Raw genomic sequence first — 23,614 nt, 5'->3', positions numbered from 1 at the left:
CCTGGGGCTTGACTTTTTCCATCACACCTTCATGTTTTCCCCCCTCTCTCTCTCTCTCTCACTCACTCTCTCACTCTGTCACTCTCTCACTCTCTCTCTCACTCTCTCTCTCTCCCTCCCCCTCTCTCTGCCCCACCTTAAGCTGGCTTAGTTCACAAGCATGCCACTTGTGTACGTCTGAGCGTGACAGCGTGAGCCAAAACAACATCGAGCCGATGAATATTTGACTCGGGAGGATACCCTGGTCGCCGTCGGTAACGGGTCGCGTGGCCGCGGCTCTGGGCCCCCACTAGGGGCCCTCACTGAATGATTCAACACGGAGGAAAGATGAAGAGGGGGAGGCTTCTGGAAGGAACGTGCACGTGTAGACCGCGTTGCTGCCCTGGAGCGCGGGAGGAGGAGCTGCTCCAGCAGTGAGCGGTGGGAGGTATGGTAATAGAGGGGGGGGGGGGGGGGGGGGGGGGGGGGCAGACGGAGGAGAGACTGGGAGGAAGGAAGGATGGACGGAGGAGAGGATAGGCCGAGAGAGGGAGAGAGTAATGGCCTGATTAAATGACCCATCGAGTCTAAGTTCACGGCTGATAAAACTGGTGCTCACAGCGCCGGAGAATGGGGCTTTCCAGATAGCGTGCATGTGCACACACACACATGCACACACACACACACACACACACACACACCAGTCAATAACATTGGTGTTTCAATACGAACAGTTACGTTGAAGCTCGCACCCATAGAAGCACACACACACACACACACACACACACACACACCAGCCATTTTGATTATGATCAATCAAATATCACCAGCGAGGATCTCTTACGTTACTCACCCATATATATATAAAAGAAAAAAACACACAGATACACAGACACACACAGTGGAAACCATGGCTTACGTGTTACTGCTTAGCCATGTTACTGTGTATCCATGCAAGTCTGTAACAGTGTATGCATGTGAGTGTGTAACTGTGAATGCATATGTGAGTGTCTAACTGCATCTGCCCGTCGGTGTGCGACTTTGTCTGTGTGCGACTGTGTCTGTGTGCGACTGTGTCTGTGTGCGACTTTGTGTGTGTGTGTGTGTGCGACTGTGTCTGTGTGCGAGTGTGTGTCTGTGTGCGAGTGTGTGTGTGTCTGCAGAGAGGCAGCCAGCAGGCTCTGCGGTATTGCAGCATTGCAGCCATCACAGGCTCCGCTCACGATACACTGCAGGTTACAGGCAGAGGCCCTGCGCTGAATAATACATGGAGCATTATTTATGGCACGGGATGGGACACATTCAGGCTTCATCAGAAACGCTAGTGGGGAACCCTTTTAAAAACACACGTCACAACAGTTTGAAGGACGCTTCAAATTCGAAGCGGTGAACAGCCAAAAAAACCTCACATTTAAATTTGCATTCACATTCGAAAAGGTAAATGAGGCAATCTCAATTTGATGTATATTTTTACAGTGTGGCTCCAAACTTGATCCTTAACCCTCCTCCTCATCCTCCTTCATCTCCAAGAGACAAGCCTTATCAACATTTAGTAATTAGTAATGCCCCATTTACAATATTTGACTCTGAACACAATGTAAACTGGCAGGAAAGATTTTTACATTAAATGGCTGGTAAAGGCTACAGATGGCAGAATTCAGATAATTAAACACATTTTTCATGATACCCTTTGGTTTTGGCTGTAGTAGCCTGTATTACCTCGAGGCCCGGTCCTATCAAAGAGATACAGTCTGGGCATAATGTGAGCCCATTGAAGTAGACTTTGTAGAACGGAGTCTGCATGGAGATAACAGTAGAACAGACTTGAAGTTTGTGTGTGAAGGGTTCTGGGGGCGCCTTGGGCAGGGAGGGGGCAGGGATCAATCAGAAAGGAAGGAGCAGCTCTTCAAATTATAATCCCCCCCCGCCCCATGCCTCACTCCTGAGTGCTGACTCAGGGGGAAAGTCCGGATTGCTTTTGGAATGGGATGGGAAATAGTTAAGAGGAGTTTGAGAGCGAAAGAAAAAAAGGGCAGAGCAAGGTGGGACGGGAGTAGGGATTTATACTCTATTTCATTACGTTTTTTGGCCGCTGGTGAAAGTCGGCAGCACCATAAGGGGCTTATCCGGAGCTATAACCCATTCCAGTTTGATTACGGCCTATTGATTGAGGCATTAAATTGGTCTCTGTTGAATATGGCGTGTGAAGTGAGTGCCGACAGCGAGGGGAGGGATCAGTGAGGAGATGGAAGATAAGCAGCGGCAGAGGACCGGCCCACCATCGCTGGCCAATCCGCACGCCCGCCGCTCGGCAGGTGTTAGCGCGCGGGGAGGTGGTGTTCCTGCTCAGTGACGTAGTTCCGCCCGGTATCTCATGGCACACCAGGAGCGCCACTCTGGTAAAGGGGCTGGCGGAGAAGAAAGAGGTTGGCGGAAGGAAGGGGAGCGAAGGAGAGTGATTTCCTGAGGCTCTGGCTAATTAGATTTTCCCCCGAGGCGCACATGCCAGCGCCCCCCCCCCCCAACTGCATAAGTTCCTCTTTCGATGCATTTATTCCGAATCCCCTCCACGGGGAATACGCTCATGTAGGCCGGCCACAATAGGAGCCGGTTGGTAAATATAAACAATGAAAACATTCAGAAGGAGCTTAGCCTCTGAACACTGTTGCTGCGCTGCCTGTAGCACCGCCCTAGTGGTGTGGAGGGCGCAGGGCAGAGGCGCTCTTCACTGAAGGACGCCCGCGTCCACCAGGGCCAGATCCCGGGATAAGGGTATCAGCGGGGCTCAGGCTGTGAGCTCGCAGCATCTCTCTGCTGGAACCGCCTCGCCACTCTGGCCGATAAGGGCTGGTGATTGTTGGGAGGGAGGGGGAGAGAGGCAGAGAGAGAAGCAGAGAGAGAGAGAGGCAGAGGGAGAGAGAGGCAGAGGGAGAGAGGCAGAGAGAGAGGCAGAGAGAGAGAGAGGCAGAGGGAGAGAGAGGCAGCGGGAGAGAGGCAGAGGGAGAGAGAGGCAGAGAGAGAGAGAGGCAGAGAGAGAAGCAGAGAGAGAGAAGCAGAGAGAGAGAGGCAGAGGGAGAGAGAGAGGCAGAGGGAGAGAGAGGCAGAGAGAGAGAGAGGCAGAGGGAGAGAGGCAGAGAGAGAGGCAGAGAGAGAGAGGCTGGGTTGCTACCACCAGCCCTGTGGGAATTCAGGCCTCGCCTCCCTCCCTCCCTCCCTCCCCCTCTCCCACGGATGTAGGTAGAGGTCATTAACGCATGGGCACGCACACACTTACTACACATGTTGTGAGGACCGCCACCACAACGACGAAGGCGTGACGCTCTGGTCGCCATCCCAACAATCTCCACATACACAGGAACACACACACGCACAGAAAGAGAAAGAGAGAGTATCGATTCGATCCGACTATTACGCGCGCGCACACACACACGTGTCGTGCACGCAGACGCGCTCGGTATTCTCTCGCCAGCACTCAGGCAACAATTAAGGCGGCGAGCGTTGGCACACTACAGGAGTTGATTAAAGCTCTCGCTACCACACAATAAACATAATTGACTGGGGACGGCGCCCGGAACACGAGGAGGGGTGCTCGCGGGCCTCGCAACGCGTAATGGGGCTGGGAGAGGAGAAGTCCCCCGAGAGCAGGGTAATCACTCCTACATCATCACACGGTCCGGCTGCATGGGAAAGGCTCACCCTGCAACATGCCTGCAGACCGCAGGTGAAGGAAACACCGGCGCAGCAGGAGGAACGCGTCACGGTGGATGTTTCGTATGCGTGCCGTTGGTGAATTTGGCTCTCTCCACACATCTGGTCGGAGGCCTCAGAAAAAGGCAGGCGACAAGCATCAAATCCAAATGCCATTCTTGTTTGCGAGAATGTACAGTGTTTATGACTCAATGCATTGCTTAAGCACTCTTAAATGCTTTGGTTAACTATTCAAAAGAAACACTAAAACAATTAGGACCTTGATAATTAATGGACAATGGACCGAGGGCAATAAAGACTACTAAATTCTTCCAAAAAACGACCTCCATGTCCTAACCCTAAATACTAATGCACACTCCTATCCTGAACCTAAATAGCTAGCTAAATATTTCAGTAGCAAGTAGGTTTCTAACTAGCACTGGGACTTGTTAATGAGTGACTGACAGCCACAGGCAAGAGGAGAGGAATGAAAATACAACTAACTAGAGACTCGCTGACTGCAAGCTCCAGGCGAATACATGAATGAGTTCTGAATGGGTGCACATGCACAGGGGGTCTTGTGTGTGTGCGTGTGCGTGTGTGTGATGTACGAGTCAGAGAAAGGAGCGGAAAGAGCCACGAACCGAGATAACCAGAACCAAAGGCTCCTTCTCTCAGAGCCCAACGCGTCATAAAACAGCGTCTGTTCCGGCAGTTCCCACGCTATCAAAGCTCCTTTTTCGTGTTTCTCCTCATATCACTCTCGAAAAAAAAAAAAGATATTTTCCCCTTACTTACATTTCTTGCATCATTAATTCATTGGGCATTCCTGAGAGCCACATCTGTTAGAATCGGGGCCGAGCCAACCGCTGACAGGCGAACGCTAGACCGGGTAAGTGTGCAACACCTCTCCTTGGATACTAATGCTGAACGGGGAGGGAGAGCGCATTTGATGGTGAGTAATGGCGCGGACACGTTTACATCCATTCAGCAGGTTCTCTCTGCCGACCGTTGATAGACGCCAGTGGTAGACATCAGAGCTAAGCCTCCGCTAGCGCAGTCGCTAGGAAGTGGGCCACAATCGAAAGGCCTGTTCCCTTCTGACGCGTCCACATTTCTGGCTTTCATTTTCATTCCTTACATTTCTGCTGCATTCTTGTGTCTTCTTCTTTTTGTCTCCTCCTCGTTCAAGCCGTCCATCCATTAATGATGGATGTGTCTTCTTAAACGAGCCAACAAAGGACATGCAGGGGATAATTGGACCGACAGAGAGGCCTTGCCAGTCAGAGGGGGATAGAGCCATTCGGCTTGCACTGTTATTATCTATTCGAGTGGATGGGGGGGAGAGTAGAGGAGAGGAGGCTAACAGGTAGGCTAGGCCGCCAAATGTGCCTCCGACGAAATTGCACCGCATGCAAACAGACAGCAAGTGAGGAATAGGAATGGGTTTTGCAATAAGCATGCGGGCAATGTAAACAGAGTGTAGGGTGTTTGAAAGTGAAAGCGGGGGGGGGGGGGGGGGGGATGAGAGATGGGCTTGTTTCTCAGCCAGTGCTTAATAGCTCAGGCAGAGCCCCAAGGCAGTGCACAGAGAAGAGAGAGGGAGAAAGAGAAAGAGAGGAGAGAGAGAAAGAGAGAGCAGAGACCAAGAGAAAGAGGGGGAGAGAAAAAGAGAGGGGGAGTGAGAGAGAGAGGGAAAGAGAAAGAGAGGGGGGGAGAGCGACAGCGAGCGAGAGAGATATCTAGAACCAGTGTGCATATCTTCAACCAGACACAGAAGAGAGCATTTCTCCGGTTGCCATGGAAACCGGGAATCCAGAGCCAGGGAGAAAAGGAGAGCGACAAAAAGATGCGCTGTATAGAAATGGAGGGAAGGGAAAAGAGATCGGAGCGGGACAGAGGGGGGGGGAGACAGAGGGGAAGGGAAGGGAGAAGAGATTGGAGGGGGACAGAAGGGGAGGGAGACATAGGGAAGGGGAAGGGAAAGGAGAAGAGATTGGAGGGGGAGGAAAAGAGAAGGAAAGGGAAGGGAAGGGAAAGGAGATTGGAGTCAGAATTGGGAGAAAGAGCAATAGGACAAGAGGGAGTGGGGGAGAGAGACGCTACGCCACTGCCTGCATGGAGAAGTCATCCCTGAAGGATTGGAAGGGGTTTTCCAGCGGCTTGAGATACCCTTCTCTTCGGCTGTTTATCTGTTTCCTATTTTTCCTTGTGTGTCTTTTAAAAAACGAATGCTAGCAAAGAATACTCTAGAGAAAACTGTGCATGGGGGGGGGGGGCACACAATTACAGCCCTCCCAGACACAAACAAGAGTAACAATATTAATGTGCAGCATTGCACTTTTTCCTGGCATTTATTGGTGTCTTTACTCTTCTCCAAATGGAGTGATGAAAGGTTTTCAGCACAAAAAAGGCCGGTCAGACACACATTATCATTCATGCAAATGTATATTTCAACATTTATTTTGCACAGGCACATTATTAGTGCAAAAATCCATTAAGAGATGTTAATGTTGGACACCTTACGCAGTAAAACGTGTCAGTTCCAGCAGGAGCTTTATAAGCCAGTTCTATACCATCCGTGAATGCATTGTACATTTCGATAATAAACGCCATATGGTCATGTGAGTGGGTGTGTACACGCCCGCGTTGGGACACACACACACACACACACACACACACACACACACACACACACACACACACACACACACACACACACACACACACACACATCAAAGTGGGGATGCTACATTGCCACCTGCAACCTGCTGATAATGAAGCTGTATTTCAGCCACCTCAAGGCAGCCATCTGGGCGGGGGCTTCTCCCCCCCTCTTCCCCTCCCCCTCATACAGTACCCGTTCTCATCTGCTCGCGGGCCCCCGGTTCTCCTCTATGGGGGCCAAGGGACCGCACTCTTTAGGATGTATCGCGTCAATAACATGACACCGTCGTAATGACACTGCCATGGTAACACACACACACACGTTGACACACACACACACACACACACACACACACACACACACACACACACACACACACACACACACACACACACACACACACACACACACACACACACACACACACACACACACACACACACACTCACTCCTTGCTAGGATGGGGACGAATCAAGTGGATGATGTCATTCCCCTCCATTGGGGAGGTTCTGACGGAGAGAGACAAGCTGTTAGTGACTTCGCTGAGCCGCCATGAGCGCTCGGTGTGAATGAGGAGAAATACCGGCGTGATACAACGGGGAATGAGACATCGATATAATCAGAGTGCAGTGGAATGGTGTCGCCGAGTTTAAAAATATACAAACAGAAACATCCAAGACTTTACAGTGGCGGGCGCAGTCTCCCTCTGATCCAACAGCCATTGTCGCAGGAGAGATGAAACCATGACAACCATCCCGACTGATGGCCAACACTTGGCACTCGAGAACTGAGCGGTGCCTGGGAAGTCCGTGCCTGGAAAAGTGGGAGGCCTCAATCCCTCTCCTGCTCTCTCTCTCCCTTGGATCCCACCCACCCACACACATGAATACCACACTGACTAATTGTTCCGAGTCAGCACAGCCAGACACCTCTTTGCATTCAACTTCTCCCAGCGCCGTGCAGCAGAGAGCCATTGTTCCATAGCATGAGCGAGGCGGCAGTGTCCCGCTGCAACATGAAACGGTATTCTCCTCAGACGGAGTGGGTTAAATATTCCCAAAATACAAAAACCTCCCTTTGGCCATTTATGCTTCTCTTTGTGGCAAATATGTCATCTGTTAATTCAACCAAACGCGTTGTGACACTACAACGCTATACCCTCTGATAGATCTCTCTGAGACTCTCTCTCGTGTATATGAAGACACACAGGCACACAGACACACACTAATATGTATAATAAAGTACACAAAAGGCACCCATACAAAAGCTCTCTCTCTCACTCTTGCTCTCTTTCTCTCTCTCTCTCTCTCGCACCCTGAGCTTGTGGAGGAGGCTAATGACATATGGGCTTCCCTTTATTTTCTGCCAGTGCAGTACTGGGGCCATCGATTCATAATAACAGCCATCAACAGGCCCCCCCCCCACACACACACACACACACACACACACCTCCATCAAGTAGATGGACCGGCATGTACAAAAGCGGACACACACATACACAGAGGGACGGCGGAGTGTGTGAGAGGCGGCCAAGAGGTGGCCAGAGCTCGCGGCTGGTTTCCACTCTAAGACAACACTCTGTCTCTGGATGTGGAGTCATAGTTTAAAAGCCGCCGCTGAAAGCCTCCGAGGCAGAGGGACGAGAGGCAAGTGACACAGGGCCAGCACATGTGCCCAGCGGGGGCCATCCATACCTAGAGGGGTCCCGAGGGAGAAAGGGAGGGATGGGCACATGGGGTGTGTTGATTCTTGGTTGACATTTTAAGGGTGGCTTTTTTTTTAAAGTTGGTTGGACAAAGAATAACCGCTGTGTGTGTGTGTGTGTGTGTGTGTGTGTGTGTGTGTGTGTGTGTGTGTGTGTGTGTGTGTGTGTGTGTGTGTGTGTGTGTGTGTGTGTGTGTGTGTGTGATTGTGTGTGTGTGTGTGTGTGCGTGTCTCACATCAGGTCATGTGATTAAGAATCAAGGGAAAGCAATGTACTCGGTCCTACTTAAGAGATCAGAGATGGTTCCAGATGCTGAGGTTGATTTCGGGGTGTCCTGCTTAAAGTGCTGGGCTGCTGCTGCCTTCCGCATTGTAGCTGGGGGCTGCCAAGGTTCCCCAACTGATAGGCTGAGGGGGAAGCACCACCAAAGAGGTGGACTGCGCCAATGACAGAATAGGGAGCCATCCAGCCATCCCCCGTCGTTTGACGAACATGAATAAATAAATGCACAATCGTACACACGATCAAAAATGCCGTCGTCCTTTTGCTTGGGGGGGAAACAGCCCGAATACCCATTAGCCTGGCGCTGGCAATGCAACATCATCGCTTGCCGAGCCTACATGTTCTGCAGAGTACAGCTTGTATAGTCCGACCGTGTGACAGATCGATGCAACACGATCACGGACACGCATACCACCCCTGAGATGAGGGGCTCATCGCACGACATCACATGTTATGTTACACTGTCCATCACAGTTTCTTCTGATGGGATTTTAAGTCCCATATTATACTCAGCTGCAGCATCCAGCGTTCGCTCAGCCCGCTCAGTTCGCCCTGCGTCCTGCAACACCGCATACCTGACATACATACACACAGACCGCCTTTATAATGAGCATCTCTGAGCCTGCAGGTTCCCCAAACCACGGTATGACCACACCACCGTGCAGCCTGCACACACGACCGTGCAGCCTGCGAGTTGCGCTTCAAACTCAACCCAAACCACCACACCAAGGCGATTATGCGAACTGATGGCGATAATGACGCTGTACAAACCACATAGAGACGCAGAGGCAGCGTAGAGGAGCGACGAACTAACCTGTCTGTCCTTTGCCGAGCGTCTTCTCCAGGCGATAGGGTCCAACATAATTGGCGTAATGACCGCTGTTGTCCTTGCCTGACGATGTCATCTTTGCGCGTAATGGGCAGGGGATTCGGTCGAGAGGAGATGGAAAAGGAAAAGGACGTGTTGGAGGAATTAAAATGGTTATTCCAGCAGCGCGGCGCGGTGAGTGCGCGTCTCTTCCGTCGCTCCGCGTAAATGTCGCTCAACGTGATGTGCGGCGGTTCCTTCCTCCAGTCGGTCTTCAAAGTGATCTTTTACACCTGGATGACATGGTGGTGGTGGTTTTCTGTTCCCCGTGTCGGCGCCTGAGAGAAGCGAGGAGATGCGGCGTACACAAGCCCTCTGGGCGAGATCGGATGGGACAGCATTTAGTGCTGACTCTGACTGACGCGTGAACGGAGCCTCTGTAGCAACACGCATGCGCAGAGCGGCTGGCTCTGACGATTATTAAATTGAGGTCGAGGTGAGAGTGAGAAATGAAGGAATATCAGGGATAACCTGCCCCCCCCAAAAAAAAACACACACACACACTCCCACACAGGCTCACACACACACACACACACACACACACACACACACACACACACACACCCACTGACACATACGAAAATACACAAATATTTTGTTAGTTATTAGCAATTATAGTTTTAGCTTGACAAAAATCGAATCACTTTAATTATATAGTTCAGGGTAAACGTTAGCAATCGTTAAGTCATTCAGTTTGTGTATGTACGTGTGTGTCCATGCTTTTGGTGTGTTTATGTTTATGCATGTATGTATGTATGTGTGTTTGTGTTTGTGTGTGTGTGTGTGTGTGTGCATATATTTATGCCGTGTGCGTGTGTGTGTGTGTTTATGTGTGTGGTTACGTGCGCACGTGTGTGTTTGTTTATGTGTGTGTTTGCGTGCGTGCGTCCGTGTCTGTTTATCTGTTTTATGTATGCCTATGCCTGCGTCTGCGTGCGTGCGTGCGTGCGTGCGTGCGTGCGTGCGTGCGTGCGTGCGTGCGTGCGTGCGTGCGTGTGTCTGTGTCTGCGTGAGTGCGTGTGTGCGGGTGGTGTCTGGGGTGTTGTTGGGGTGAGGATGAGCTTGTTGTGCGCGAGCGGGTCTAGCCCACACCAGGGCTCCACGCCGGCGCACTTTGGCTTGATTAAACCAGCGGTTGGTCTCTCCTCTGCCCCGCCCCCGCTCATCACTCCTCCACAACAAAGGCCCCTGACCCCACCCGCTCGGTGGCAGATGGGCCCCCACATGCTACCTCCTCCTCCCGCGCCCCACTCCTTCCCACCCAGCCCTGGTCCCGGTAACAAAGGGAGAGGGGCCCCGCTTTGGTGGGGGGGGCGCTATAAGAAGGGCCGGCTACTCGCTGAAAGCACTTCCAATCAATTAATAGAACCCTCCCCCACACACACACACGCACGCACGCACGCACACACGCACACACTCATGCACACACGCATTCGCGCGCACACACACACACGCAGAAACACACCCACGCACGCAAGCAAGTACAAGCGCACACATACAGATACGCATACGCAAACACGCACACACTCACAAACGCACACACACACCCACTCACGCACACACACACGAACACACACCCTAATGTCTGTCAATAGTGCCCCCCCCATCCTGGGGAGCCGTGACCTCATGTTCTCCGTCATGTGTTGGCCGTTGTTTTTTTTGGGGGGTGGGGGGGTTCTGAAAAGTTATGTCACCGACCGTGCGCGTTGAAACCGTCCGTCCGTGTCCAGCAGCAACAGCAGCAGAGCAGCAGGCCTACGGTCTCTGCTGGCCGACACACACATACTCACACACACAAACACACACACACACACACACACACACACACACACACACACACACACACACACACACACACACGTTCATGCACGCACCCACGCACACCCTCCCCCACATCCCTGATGTCATTTGACAGCAGCGGAGACAAAGCACTAGTGTGAGAAGAAGTAGAAAGCATTTTATACATCACTTACGTCTGCGTCTGTCCCTCGGGCTTCATCACAGCCCGCAGACTGTAGTCTTCGGCCACTGCGAACGCACTGGGCGAGTTCTGACCTGCGCTGAACATGTGTTGATTACCTACTGTTCCTTGGAACCACAACATTTCCTGTTCAGCGATGTCAGTGTCACCGTCCAGGACACAGAAATCCTGGTTGCTTTTATAAGTGGGTACATATTGAGAGCTTCAACAGTTCTCTGCGTTTCTCATTCAACAGTACAGTCTTTCTTTGTCTCCTACCCTCAATTTTCCAATCTGAAATGCCAGCAAACAATACCCACACACACACACACACACACCAAGATAATGAGTTGTGTCTGAGAAAGCCATTAGCATCAAAGACAAATAGAGCAAATCTCTGTTTCTGCTATTAAATCGACACACACATGCACGCATACACACACCCACACAGTTCACACCCACCCACGTCCCACACTAACACGTGCACACACACGCACACACACAAACACGCGCACACACACGCACGCACACGCACACACACACACACACACGCACAAGCACACGAACACGTCTAACACACGTTATCACAAAAGCAAACAGCCAAACACACGCACACACACATACACGTCTAACACACATTATCACAAAAAAAAGGCACACAAACGCATAAACTCTCACAAAACTCTCTCTCAGTGCTTTCATATAATCCCTAAAAGACCTCAAATCCTCTGTTAGATAACAGGTAAACAGGCACAGACTCGAGATTTGATCATTTTAATGACATTGCTTCGATAAAGACATTGCGTGGTTGAGAGTTAAAATATGGCTTGATTTGTTTTTTCTTCTCATCTGCAATATGGACTTTATTATATTATTTATTTTCTGCCGGCTCTGTAAATGATTGTGCAAATTTCCCCGGTACCGGCAGGTTTACATAAATATTGGAGGAGCGAGTCGCTGAAGGCACCCTTCGCATTCGGAGACTTTTTCGGGAGCAGAAGCTTAGCCTGCAGTCTATTTCTGCATTAGTCAGCCCTATTATGCCTGTCTTGGCAACAGAGCACGAAGGAGCCACAACACACACATCCGCAGTCACACACTCACACACACACACACACACACACACACACACACACACACACACACACACACTCTGAATCACCTGAAGAACTCTTACAGATTGTGAACCGAATACATCACCACACGAGAGACGATGTGCCCTGACAGCCGAATGGGGGAGGAGCAGCTGAGGGATCCCAGAGTCTCCGTCCGCTGTGTTTAAGGTCGGAGGGCCGCTCACCGGTTCGTCATCTGTCAACGTTAAAGTGGGTTAGCCCGACTGCTGACAGTAAAACATCTAATCAATCAGTGGACTAATTGATTGGGCCAATCAATTGACTAATTCGTTCAGCGTACTCTATCGTCCTTCCATGATAAATGTCATGTATCGAATACAAATATTCAAACACAATTAGATTCAGACGGAGCCGCACGTAACATTCTTGGGGTCGGCCTTCGAGGCAGCATCTCAGTGCTTGAATACAAAGCACAACCCCCGTTTGGTGAAAGCAGCTAACCCGGGCCCATGGGCACATCTTCCAGGAACAAAGGAAGGCCCTGGAATCATTCAGGTTGTCCCTGAGAGGTGACCACTCATCCTAATCCCCGGCTGGCTGCTCTTCCATACGACCTTGTATCCACCAGATGATTGGTGCCTTTATATCGCTGCTGTAGTGGCCTAGCCCTAACCAGAAGCATTGGACGATATACACACGACTACTGCGGTATTGATTCCGCCTGAATTGGTCGGCTCTGTAGCGAGCTTCTGGAAGTCCAGCTGTGTTTGCATGGCATGCTAGTATCGTCAGGATTTAGGAGCCGTAAACTGGATTTATCGACTGGGGATGCGCCTGGGGAATTTTGGAGCCTAAAGGATTGGACCTCCTAAGGGAAGCGCGTGTGTGTGTGTGTGTGTGTGTGTGTGTGTGTGTGTGTGTGTGTGTGTGTGTGTGTGTGTGTGTGTGTGTGTTTGTATGTGTGTGTGTGTGTTAGTACAGGCCAATTCATTCTATCCCTCCGCCCACACACCACCTAGAATAGCCCCCCCTGTGCCGTGCGTATGTGTCTGTGTTAGACCAAGGCATGGCAGGGCTTAGAATAAATCTATCCCTTGCAGCTCTTGAGTCAAGACATACATTTTATCGACAGAAGGTGTATTTCTTCTCTGGTGAAACAACATCTACCGCACTTCAACAGACACACACATACACACACATTCACACAAAGACACAAACACACACACACACACTCACACACTCACACACACACTCACACACACACACACACACACACACACACACCAACTCCATTCGGACATCTCTAACGGGCCCACCTATACCTGTACTGGTTTGGTTGTGCCCCGCCTCCTTATTGATCCGAGGCTATAATTGATGTAAGCGATAATGTCAGAGCCATCCATCCTCATAAGAGAGGTGCATCAGTGCCATCAGCGAGGAAGTATGAGGTCCCATACGCTAACACCCAATCAATGATGCTATCCTTCCCCCAGTTTGCCGAGTCCTACCGGATTGCAGCCTCACAATAGCTGCTGTTCCAGGCACAAATTGTTGGTAATTATGCTGGGGGGGGGGATGTGGTTGGTAATTATAAAGGGGATGTAGTGTATTTGGTGCAGCTCAACGCGTAATTACCAAGCCACTAATTTAAAAAAATAGAGCCACGCAAACTGAACTGGACTGGATTGTATCGCCGGCATTAAGCTGGCGAAGGAACGCTACAATTATTAACGACTACTTCCAACATCCAGACCTATATTTTATCACTGCTTCTCTATCCATCACCCCCAACACTGTCTGTGGTGCTGTTCCCCATGGATTAGTGTAGCATTGGCTCCACTACTATTTTCTGGGTGAAGGTTAGAGCAATCCTGCTGTAGACTACATGTACGGTAAACGCAGGCGTCACAGTGACAATCATCACGTCTGGATGGGCTGGCAGTAGCTCAGGAGGTAGAGCGGATTGACTGGAAACAGTAAGGTTGCTAGTTCGATCTCCGGCTCCTCCTAGCTTGTTCCTGAGCAAGGCACCTCACCCTCACTACTACCGACAAGCTGGCTGTCGCCTTGCGTGGTCGACTCTGACGTGAATGTGTGATTGTAAGTCGCTTTGGACGAAAGCGTCACCAAAAATCCCGTAAACGCAAAAATGGTTGCGCCACATCAAGGGCTGACCGTGCAGTGAGATCACAGCGCTACAGAAAAGACAGAGGACCACAGCCTCGTCCATTCCCGGAGACATGTTGTTTTACTAAGCTCCGCGGGCGCCCCCCTGCCCTCACTGTCCTCTGACCCAACACAAGCTGTCAAGCCTCCTGACAAAGCAGCAGGTTTAGATGGATAACCGGACCACTGCTAACCACAGTTACATTCCCTCACGGACAATAATGATGTCACTGGGTTGAATGGTTAGGTCTGGCAGGTGTGTGTGTGTGTGTGTGTGTGTGTGTGTGTGTGTGTGTGTGTGTGTGTGTGTGTGTGTGTGCGTGTGTGTGTGTGTGCGTGCGTGCGTGTGTGTGTGTTGTGTGTGAGTCTGTTTGTGTGGGTGTCTTTGTTGTCTTTGTTTGCACGCGTGTTTGTTTGTGGGTGCATGTGTCTATTTGTGATGTGTTTGTGTGTGCGTGTATGTGTCTATTTGTGATGTGTTTGTGTGTGCGTTTTTGTGTGTGGTTGTATGTGTCTATTTGCAATGTGTTTGTGTGTGTTTGTGTGTGCGTGTTTGTGTGTGACTTTGTGTGTGTCTGTGTGTGATATGTCTGTGTGTTTGTGTGTGTGTGTGTTTGTGTGTGCGTGTGTGTCTATTTGTGATGTGTCTATGTGTGGTGTGAATTGTCTGCCTCCACTGGTCACTCAGCTTATGTTGTTCCGAATGATTGTTGTTGCTAGGGGCCGACTCCTGCGAGGTGACAGGCCATCGGTCTCTCTCTGGCCTCTCTCTCTCCTCCTCTCTCTCACTCTCTCTCCTCTCTCTCCCTCTCTCCCTCTCCCCTCCTATCTCACTCTCTCTCTGGCCTCTCTCTCTCCTCCTCTCTCTCACTCTCTCTCCTCTCTCTCCCTCTCTCCCTCTCCCCTCCTTTCTTACTCTATCTCTTGCCTCTCTCTCTCCTCCTCTCTCTCTCTCTCTCTCCTCTCTCTCCTCTCTCTCTCTCATCCTCTCTCTCTCTCTCTCTCTCTCTGTCTCTCTCTCTCTCTCTCTCTCTCTCTCTCTCTCTCTCTCTCTCAATTCAATTCAATTCAATTCAAAATAGCTTTATTGGCATGACTATTGGTAAACCAAACAGTGTTGCCAAAGCATTATAGTATTACAAATATTACATATAATAACAATAGAGAACGTCAGAACAATATGTACATATATCAACCTGTAACAATATAACATATCATACAGATGTACATATGTACATATAGAAAAAAAGATATATAGAAAAATGTCATTAAATTAATGAAATGAAAAGCTACATAAAACTCATTATGGTTACTAATAATCAGTAATCAATCAAACAGTGAGGCCTGGTGTGGAATGTCATCCTCTCATTTTGTGGCAAGCTTAAATAAACTGTCCTGCGAGGCCAGGGCTCTCTTTTCTCTCTCCCATTAATATTTGTAGTTGGCCTACATGGGAGTTTATAAAATGTGGGTGTTTTTGGCCGAATTTGCTAAAGTATATTTCGCAGACATTTTTGAATTTGGGGCAGTGTAGGAGGAAGTGCTGCTTGGTCTCTACAGCAGCTTCTTCACACTGCTGGCACAGCCGCTCCTCTTTGGGCAGCCATGATTTCTTATGGCGGCCTGTTTCTAAGGCCAGGCTGTGAGCGCTCAGTCTGTACTTTGTTAACAGCACTCTGTGTCTAACATCAGTCACTGTGGTCAGGTAGGGGGCCACAGTGTGCTGTCTATTAAGGGCCAGATAACACTGCATTTTGCTCTGTGTGTGTGTTTTAGTGTTCCAATGGGTGAGGTAGGTTTGTTTCTGATGTGTTTTAATTTGGTTGAGTCTTATTGATATGTTCTCCGTCTGGTCCTGAGCCAGAGCAGAGGGGGAACCTGTCGGTGGACAGAGCATCAGGACCAGCTGAGGGAGGGGACTCCTGTTCATCTCTTGGCTTTGCAGGGCTTTGTGCTGGAAGGAGTGGGGATCACTTTGTTTTAGATGTAGCCAATATTTAATTGATCGTTTTTGGATTTTTAATAGAAGTGGATACTGACCTAATTCAGTTCTGCAGGCGTTGTTAGTGGTTGTCCTGTGTACCTGCAGAATGCTTTTACAAAATTCAGTGTTTGCAATTTCAATTGAATGTTTTTCCCATTGGTCAAAAAGTTGGTTTGTGGGCCCCACACTTCACTTCCATAGAGCAGGATGGGTTCAATAATTGCTTGAATTAGTTTGAGCCAAATTTGAATTGGAATCTGAATGTAAATTTGTCTTTTGATTGCATAAAAAGCCCTGCGTGCTTTCTCTCTCAGTTCATTGACTGCTGGATTGAAACTTCCAGTGGGACTTATTTTCAGGCCTAAATAATTGTATTCTAAACAGTTTTCTATTTCATGTGTTCCTATTGTGAAGTGCAATGTGTTTCCCAGACATCTGGGTCTTTTCTGGAATATCATGGATTTTGTTTTCTTAATGTTCTGCCCAGGTCCAGGTCTGACAGTAACGGTCTAGTTGGTCTAGACTCTGTTGAAGTCCTTCTTTTGTGGGACTTAACAGGATTAAATCATCTGCGTAAAGCAGGAATTTGATCTCGGTGTTGTGGAGAGTGAGACCAGGCACTGTGGACCGTTCCAGAATGGAGGCCAGCTCATTTATGTAAACGTTGAACAGTGCAGGTGATAGACAGCAGCCTTGTCTCACTCCCCACTCCTGAGAAATAAAAACTGTTCGCTTGTGTCCAATCTTGATGCCGCACATGTTGTTTGTGTACATTGATTTTATTATGTCATATGCTTTACCCCCTACACCGCTTTGAAGAAGTTTGTAAAGTAATCCAATGTGCCAAATTGAGTCGAATGCTTTTTTGAAATCAATGAAACAAGCAAATATTTTGGTTTTGTTTTGGTTGATATATTTGTCTACCAGGGTGTGTAGGGTGTAAATATGATCTGATGTGCGGTGATTTGGTATGAATCCAATTTGACTTTTGCTCAGGACATTGTGTTTCATAAGGAAGTCTATGAGTCTCGAATTAATAATGCTACAGAAAACCTTCCCCAGGTTACTATTCACACAAATGCCTCTGTAATTAACAGGGTCAGATTTATTTCCATTTTTAAAAATAGGTGTTATGAGACCACAATTCCAGACGTCTGGGAAATAACCTACACTCAGGGTACTCTTTTCTCTCTCTCTCTCTCTGGCCTCTCTCTCTCTCTCTCTGGCCTCTCTCTCCCTCCTCTCTCTCTCCCTCTCTCTCTCTCTCTCTCTCTCTCTCTCTCTCTCTCTCTCTCTCTCTCTCTCTCTCTCTCTCTCTCTCTCTCTCTCTCTCGTCTCTCTCTCTCTCTCTCTCTCTCTGGCCTCTCTCTCTCTCCCTCTCTCTCTCTCTCTCTCTCTCTCTCTCTCTCTCTTCCCTGTACCATTGCCCTGGGGCTGAGACTGCCATTCAGAGCAGGAGCGCTACAGACGGCCGAGTCCCACTGTGACGCCTCCCCGGGCGGAACGAGCTGGGAGAGGCCGTTGACCACTGACACGGTGAGAGCCCGGTCCCACAGGTTATTACCTCCAGGCCACACAGGTCGCACGCAAGACCACAACACATGGACCGGCACACGGACACACACACACACACACACACACACACACACACACACACACACACACACACACAGGCACCCACACACAGACGCGCACTCACACACATACATGCATGAACATATGCACATCCACAAACACACAGAGATACACACATGCACATGCACACGCGTAAACCCAGGTATAGGAACATATACCCACCAGATCAACAGGCGTAGCTCCATCATATGTACAGATATTCAGAAATATGTTTCGGATTTGAGATCATTGTACATTAGATGTAGAAGCAGTACAGAATTAGATAACGGAATCCCTGCAATATATTATATTTGGATCGAAATGGTCCACTTCAGAAAGTACATCTTTGTTGGTTTAATTTCGACTATGTCACAGGTACAACACTGCCATCTAGTGGTCCATTTATATACAATTTACCATTCTACATCTGCTTGGGAGAGTGTACACAAAGCTTATCAATTTCTCCGTGTGTGTGTGTGTGTGTGCGTGCGTGCGTGCGTGCGTGTGTGTGTGTGCGTGCGAGCGAGCGAGCGAGCGAAAAAGAGAGACAGAGAGAGAGAGAGCGAGAGAGAGAGAGAGAGAGAGCCAGAGAGAGAGAGAGAGAGAGAGAGAAACACATTGTTTTCTGTTTGTGTGTTAAACATGATCATAGTTTTCCAAGTATGTTGAAAACAGAGACATTATGACGCAATATTAGTCTGAACTTAAATTAATAGGAGTTATGTTCAAACACACGCACACGCCCATCCAATTATTTTGATCAGTGGTGTGATACTAGAGACAAAGAGGGAGGGTGTGAGCCAGGGCGAGGGAGGCATGAGAGAGAGAGAGAGAGAGAGCGAGAGAGAGGGAGTAAAGTTTAGACAGCTCTCTCACATTCCAATGGCTCATTCCACACTCCCACTCGGTCCCACACGCACTGGAGCAGCTCTAGACCTGTCTGTGGGTCCCACTAGTCCTCTGACAGCCAGCACTTGTTGGTCTCCAGGACTTATTGATGCGACGGGACAGCAGGGCAAACACAAGGTAACGTTAAACCAAACGTGAGGCAGAGTCTCCTGCTAAACTTCTAACCACTTGTTCATCCGTGTCTACTGTTTGATTAGATAATTCATGGATAGTCTTCTTTGTTGAAATTGACACCGAAAAGGTTAACCACTTCGTGGTGAAATAATGATAGACTACGCTGAGTTGATTTGTTCATGATGTTTTTGTGAACCATCGCACTCTTCAACGATGCATCACTAATGAGACGCAGTGGTATGTGTGGGCTATGACGTCATTTGCATTACGCAAACCAATTATGTAATTAAAAAACGACACTGATGTATGATGAACTGATTTATCTTGGCGTAACATAATTAGGTAGAATCCATCTACATGAGGCACTGTTTACATCTGGCAAAGACCATATCATTTGTAAGCCTCGATGTTTTAACTGCTGTTATCCCAACTTAAAAAGAATATCATGCAACACAAATAGTAAACATTGAAAACGTGAATTTATTTTATTTTATTTCAGGCAAATTATTAAATCAAATAAATAAATTCAAAAAAGCTTCATTGACATGAGAAAACAAACGTCAACATTGCCAAAGCAGGTGAACAATTAGGAGGCCAAAGTATAAAATGTTTTACACTATATATATATATACATATATATATATATATATATATATATATATATATATAGCTGTCATGGTGTGTTTGTAAATGAGACTGAACGGAGGAATGTGAGGCGGAGTCTGCGTAAAGAATGTCAGTGTGTTCCTCCACATTCCAAGCTTCACCTGCCTGTAGACTGCGCTATCAGAGAGGAGCTGCTGCGGGTTTCTATTGGCCTTTAAGAGCTCACTCGACTGGCCTCCTGCCAAGAGGAGGGGTTTCAGTTTCAACTGAAACTCTTTTGTGCTCTGTGTTGTGCACTTTTTTGTTAATCGCAAATCTCTGCCCTCTGGCAATGAGATGCGCTGCGCATTATTCAAATCGCGTTATGGACACGTCACTGCGGTTTGCACGGAGCGCTTTTTGTTTTGGTGGGAATCACAGCTCGTTCTTTTGTTTAGATTTAAACTTCTATGTGTGGTGGAGATGGCTCGTTATGGTATTGCAGTTGCACTATACCCCTGCCAACATTTACTTATTTTTCACCCTTACTACAAGAACACTTGTAGTGTATTCTCAAGTACATATCATCTTCTATATTTTAGATTGCATACCACTGTGTGTGTGTGTGTGTGTGTGTGTGAGAGAGAGAGAGAATCAGTTTGTCGTGTCCTGACAACTTGTCCCCAGAAAGCTGGTCCTACTGGTTTGTGACGCCGCTGCCAGTCGAGATAAGAGCTCGTCTCCATTACTCGCTCAGGAAGTGCAGAAACAGCCTGAGGTCGCAGGGTAGGAGCGCAGTATGGAGTAGATGTGAGGAGAGGGGGTACTAAGTACTGTCCCTCGGACATTAGGGTTGATAATGTTCTCATCTAGGGTACAAATCGTCTCCACTGTTCAGCTTCAGGCTTCTCACGGTCGCTGATTGAGTGTTAGTGTTGTATGTTGCATAGAGGCTTCCTTATGCAATCCCTTTTTTCTTCAACTTGTTCGAAAATGTGTGCAGGTTTACAGAGCTAGCCTTCGTCAAACTGAGTATTATCACCTTGATGGGGCGGTGTTTATACTCAGTGTTGATGTGTTAGGGCTAACCTCTAGGCAGGTCAATGCTAGGGCATCTTTTCTCTCTCATGAAACCAAAGGAGACATTTTGATGATTTTGGTTTTGGTTCTGATACATAAAGCTATGGAAGTAAAGCAGAAGCTTAGCAGCAATGAGAGAACCTCACCGCATCAACACATGAATGTGTTGCTAATTGCTAATCACAAGATTACCTGGATCAACCTTGTAATGATTCTCTATTGTTCCCCCGCAGTTTCTGTCCAGGTTACCTGATGGAGCCATGCTCTTCTGAATAGGCGTGGTGATGGAGCTGAAGGTGTGGGTGGATGGTGTGGTCAGAGTGGTGTGTGGCCTATCGTACACCACTTCCTGCCAGGATGTGGTCATTGCTCTCGCTCAGGCCATTGGTGAGTCTGCTCAACATGTTGACATCTACTCTGGCGACCTCAGGAGTTTACAGTGGTTTTAATTCAACTGTTTCAGCTTGTAGTACGGTATATGGACGGACAGAAGAGACACTAAACACACATATCTTAACCACACCAAACGTTTGACTTGACCACAAGTAACCGTTGGATCCAATACATAAACGCGACCATCTCTTACCCGATACTTAACTATAGGACCATAGAACTAAGTGCCGAGCACTAACAATTGTTAGGTAAACCCAATAGGCGTACAGAACAGATAGTTAGGATGAGACGTCACAAGGACATCACAAAACCAATCTGAACACACAGCATGTTTTATGAGAACGGTGGGCATGTGTCCTGGCCAAACGGGCAAGTAGCTAAAGCCTCTCCCATTGGATGAACTCTTGATTCCTAACCCGTCACTGCGTGGTTTTCCTGCAGGCCAGACAGGACGCTACATCCTCATTCTGAAGCTGCGAGGCACGGAGAGGCAGCTCATCGCCACCGACTGCCCGCTGCAGGCAGTGGCTCAGCTGGGTCAACAAGCCACTGAGGTCCAGTTCGTCCTGCGGCGGACGGGCCACGCCCTCAGCGACAGCCCCCATGGGTCCGAGACGGACAGACAGCTGCTGCTGCCGAGACAACCGGAGCCACCGAGCCAACCCCAGAAGGCCCAGTCCTTCCACCTGGGTCCCTCCACGTTCCCACGGAGGAAGAGGACCAGGGCGTACTCGCCTTCGCCCAGGGCCTCCCCAGAGCCCAGAGCCTCCCCGGTCCCCTTCCAGGAACCTGTCCACCCTGTTAAGACGAGTCAGCCCCAGGGCTCCAAAGAGGAGGCCTTCAGGCAGATACTGAAGCAGCAGGAGCGGCTGTATGACCTGGAGGCGCAGCTTCAGGCTCTGAAGTTTGAGCTGCAGGAGTGCGAGAGGGGCTCCGGCCCCACGCCCGTCCCCTCCCCGACGCCCAGCCTGGAGGAGGAGCTGGAGGAGCTGGAGACCAGGACCAGGCAGAACGAGGCAGAGCTCATGCACGCTGGACACTGGGAAGAGCAGCTCGAGGAGGAGCTGGACCTTGAAGAAAGTGGGTGTTTTCTACTACATGAGGCTAAAAAGTGTAACCTATTTAACTTCATATGAAATTCTTTCACTCTTGCCTGTTTCATGCCCATAAACATGGCACATACAGAGCTTGACGTGCAAGACTGGGTGCAATTCGGTCAGGCTGTTTGTGTAAATATTCTCTAAATCACGGATTGCAATTGGTCTGTATTAATCGTGTTGACTTGTTCTCTCCAGATATGCACAGACGCCTGAAATCCATCTCCTCCTACATCGACGACCATATCTCCAGGCTCCAGGACCTCCAGGACCATTCGGCCCAGCTGGGGCACGACTTGCAGCTGGAACAGAGCTCGGTCCCGCAGCCAGACGACCACACCCTGCACTCCCTGAGACGGGAGCTCCAGAGTCGCCTGCAGGAAGGGAATGAACTCGCTGCACTACTGTCGGAAAAGGAGAGGGAACTACAAGCTGTGAAAGTAATGCTGGAGGTGTATGTCCATTCTGACACTAAACTTGACTGAAAGGTTTAAATATACTGTATATTTTACACCGTATTGGAGTAGATCATTTCGGTGTGTTACAACGCCCTCCCCAGGCCAAACTATGTATCGCAGCCCCCCCCCCCCCCCCCCCCCATTGGTTTTTCGTTATTTTCATGTGGCTAACGGATAAAAGTTAGACAGATATTGCCAATGAATTCATGTAAATTGTACATTTTAATTTCCATTGAAACTCAGCATCGTTAACAGTCAGCAGACACTTTTATCCAAAGCGACTTACAATAAGTACATTTGTCAGAAGAAAGAGAAACACTATGCACCACCATGACTAACCTCCCCTGCCCTGCGTCTCTTTAGGAGAGGAGCCAGCTGATGGAGGAGTGTGGCAAGGACCTGAGACAGCTCAAGCTTCAGCAGTTCATCCAGCAGGCTGGCGTGACTGCAGGCCCACCCGACTCAGAGCAGTGGGAGAACCCCTATTCCCCAGACCCCTCGGCCCAATGGGAGAACCCCTATCTCCCGGCCCCCTCGAACCGATACCTCTCCAACGCGGGCATCATGGAGGACGACCTGAACGAAGCTGTCAGCGTGTGCTGAGGCGTTCGGTCGTCACGCACACACTATGAACTCAATAATAAACTGCTTCGGTCCATGGGGATTAAATCGATGTGTTGTAAGAGTGGCATCTTTACGGAAAAGTGTGTCACATATTTTGCTGTGAACACAGTTTTATCGGTCGTGAACTAGTGTTTGTGTGTGTGTTCAAAAGATTCAATATATGAAGGATTTATATTTTCAATGTTAACGTTTAACATGTTTATTTGATACAAACAATTTTGTTTAAATAAAAGAGTGAAACCAATGGCTGATGATTGGATATTGATTGTTTGTCACCAGTTCGAGTTCCTTTTGAGTTTATAATGGTGTAGAAACAGCCAATAGTCGCTCTCTTTGGACTTTAGTCTCACAGCACTTATCGTCCA

General features: G+C 49.0%; 2 protein-coding genes across 3 annotated transcripts in view; one reads left to right on the top strand and one right to left on the bottom strand.

Moving 5' to 3' along the window:
- LOC307075831 (serine/threonine-protein kinase BRSK2-like) overlaps window positions 1-9,226 on the bottom strand; it is a gene marked incomplete at both ends in the record, with an annotated part of 76,699 nt that extends 67,473 nt beyond the window's left edge. The window contains one exon of the mRNA XM_079736541.1: window positions 9,136-9,226. Coding sequence (XP_079592667.1) covers window positions 9,136-9,226 — 91 coding nt within the window. The remainder of the gene's footprint in view (window positions 1-9,135) is intronic.
- A 9,641-nt stretch (window positions 9,227-18,867) lies between these two features.
- Window positions 18,868-23,493, top strand: LOC307075689 (ras association domain-containing protein 7-like). 2 transcript variants are annotated; one of them, XM_079736368.1, is made up of 5 exons: window positions 18,868-19,015; window positions 20,911-21,064; window positions 21,512-22,150; window positions 22,366-22,607; window positions 22,989-23,493. In XM_079736368.1, exons 2-5 carry the CDS (start codon window positions 20,962-20,964, stop codon window positions 23,226-23,228), a joined length of 1,224 nt encoding a protein of 407 aa, XP_079592494.1. In that variant the 5' UTR covers window positions 18,868-19,015; window positions 20,911-20,961; the 3' UTR covers window positions 23,229-23,493. The 2 variants fall into 2 exon arrangements, with proteins under 2 accessions (XP_079592494.1, XP_079592493.1); XM_079736367.1 differs by having other exon boundaries at window positions 22,366-22,619.
- The last annotated feature ends 121 nt before the right edge of the window (window positions 23,494-23,614 follow it).

Source organism: Pollachius pollachius, assembly GCF_949987615.1.
Source record: "Pollachius pollachius genome assembly, chromosome: 5".
Taxonomy (NCBI): domain Eukaryota; kingdom Metazoa; phylum Chordata; class Actinopteri; order Gadiformes; family Gadidae; genus Pollachius; species Pollachius pollachius.
The sequence above is the reverse complement of the archived record's forward strand: the minus strand, read 5'-3'. Positions and strand labels throughout refer to the sequence as shown.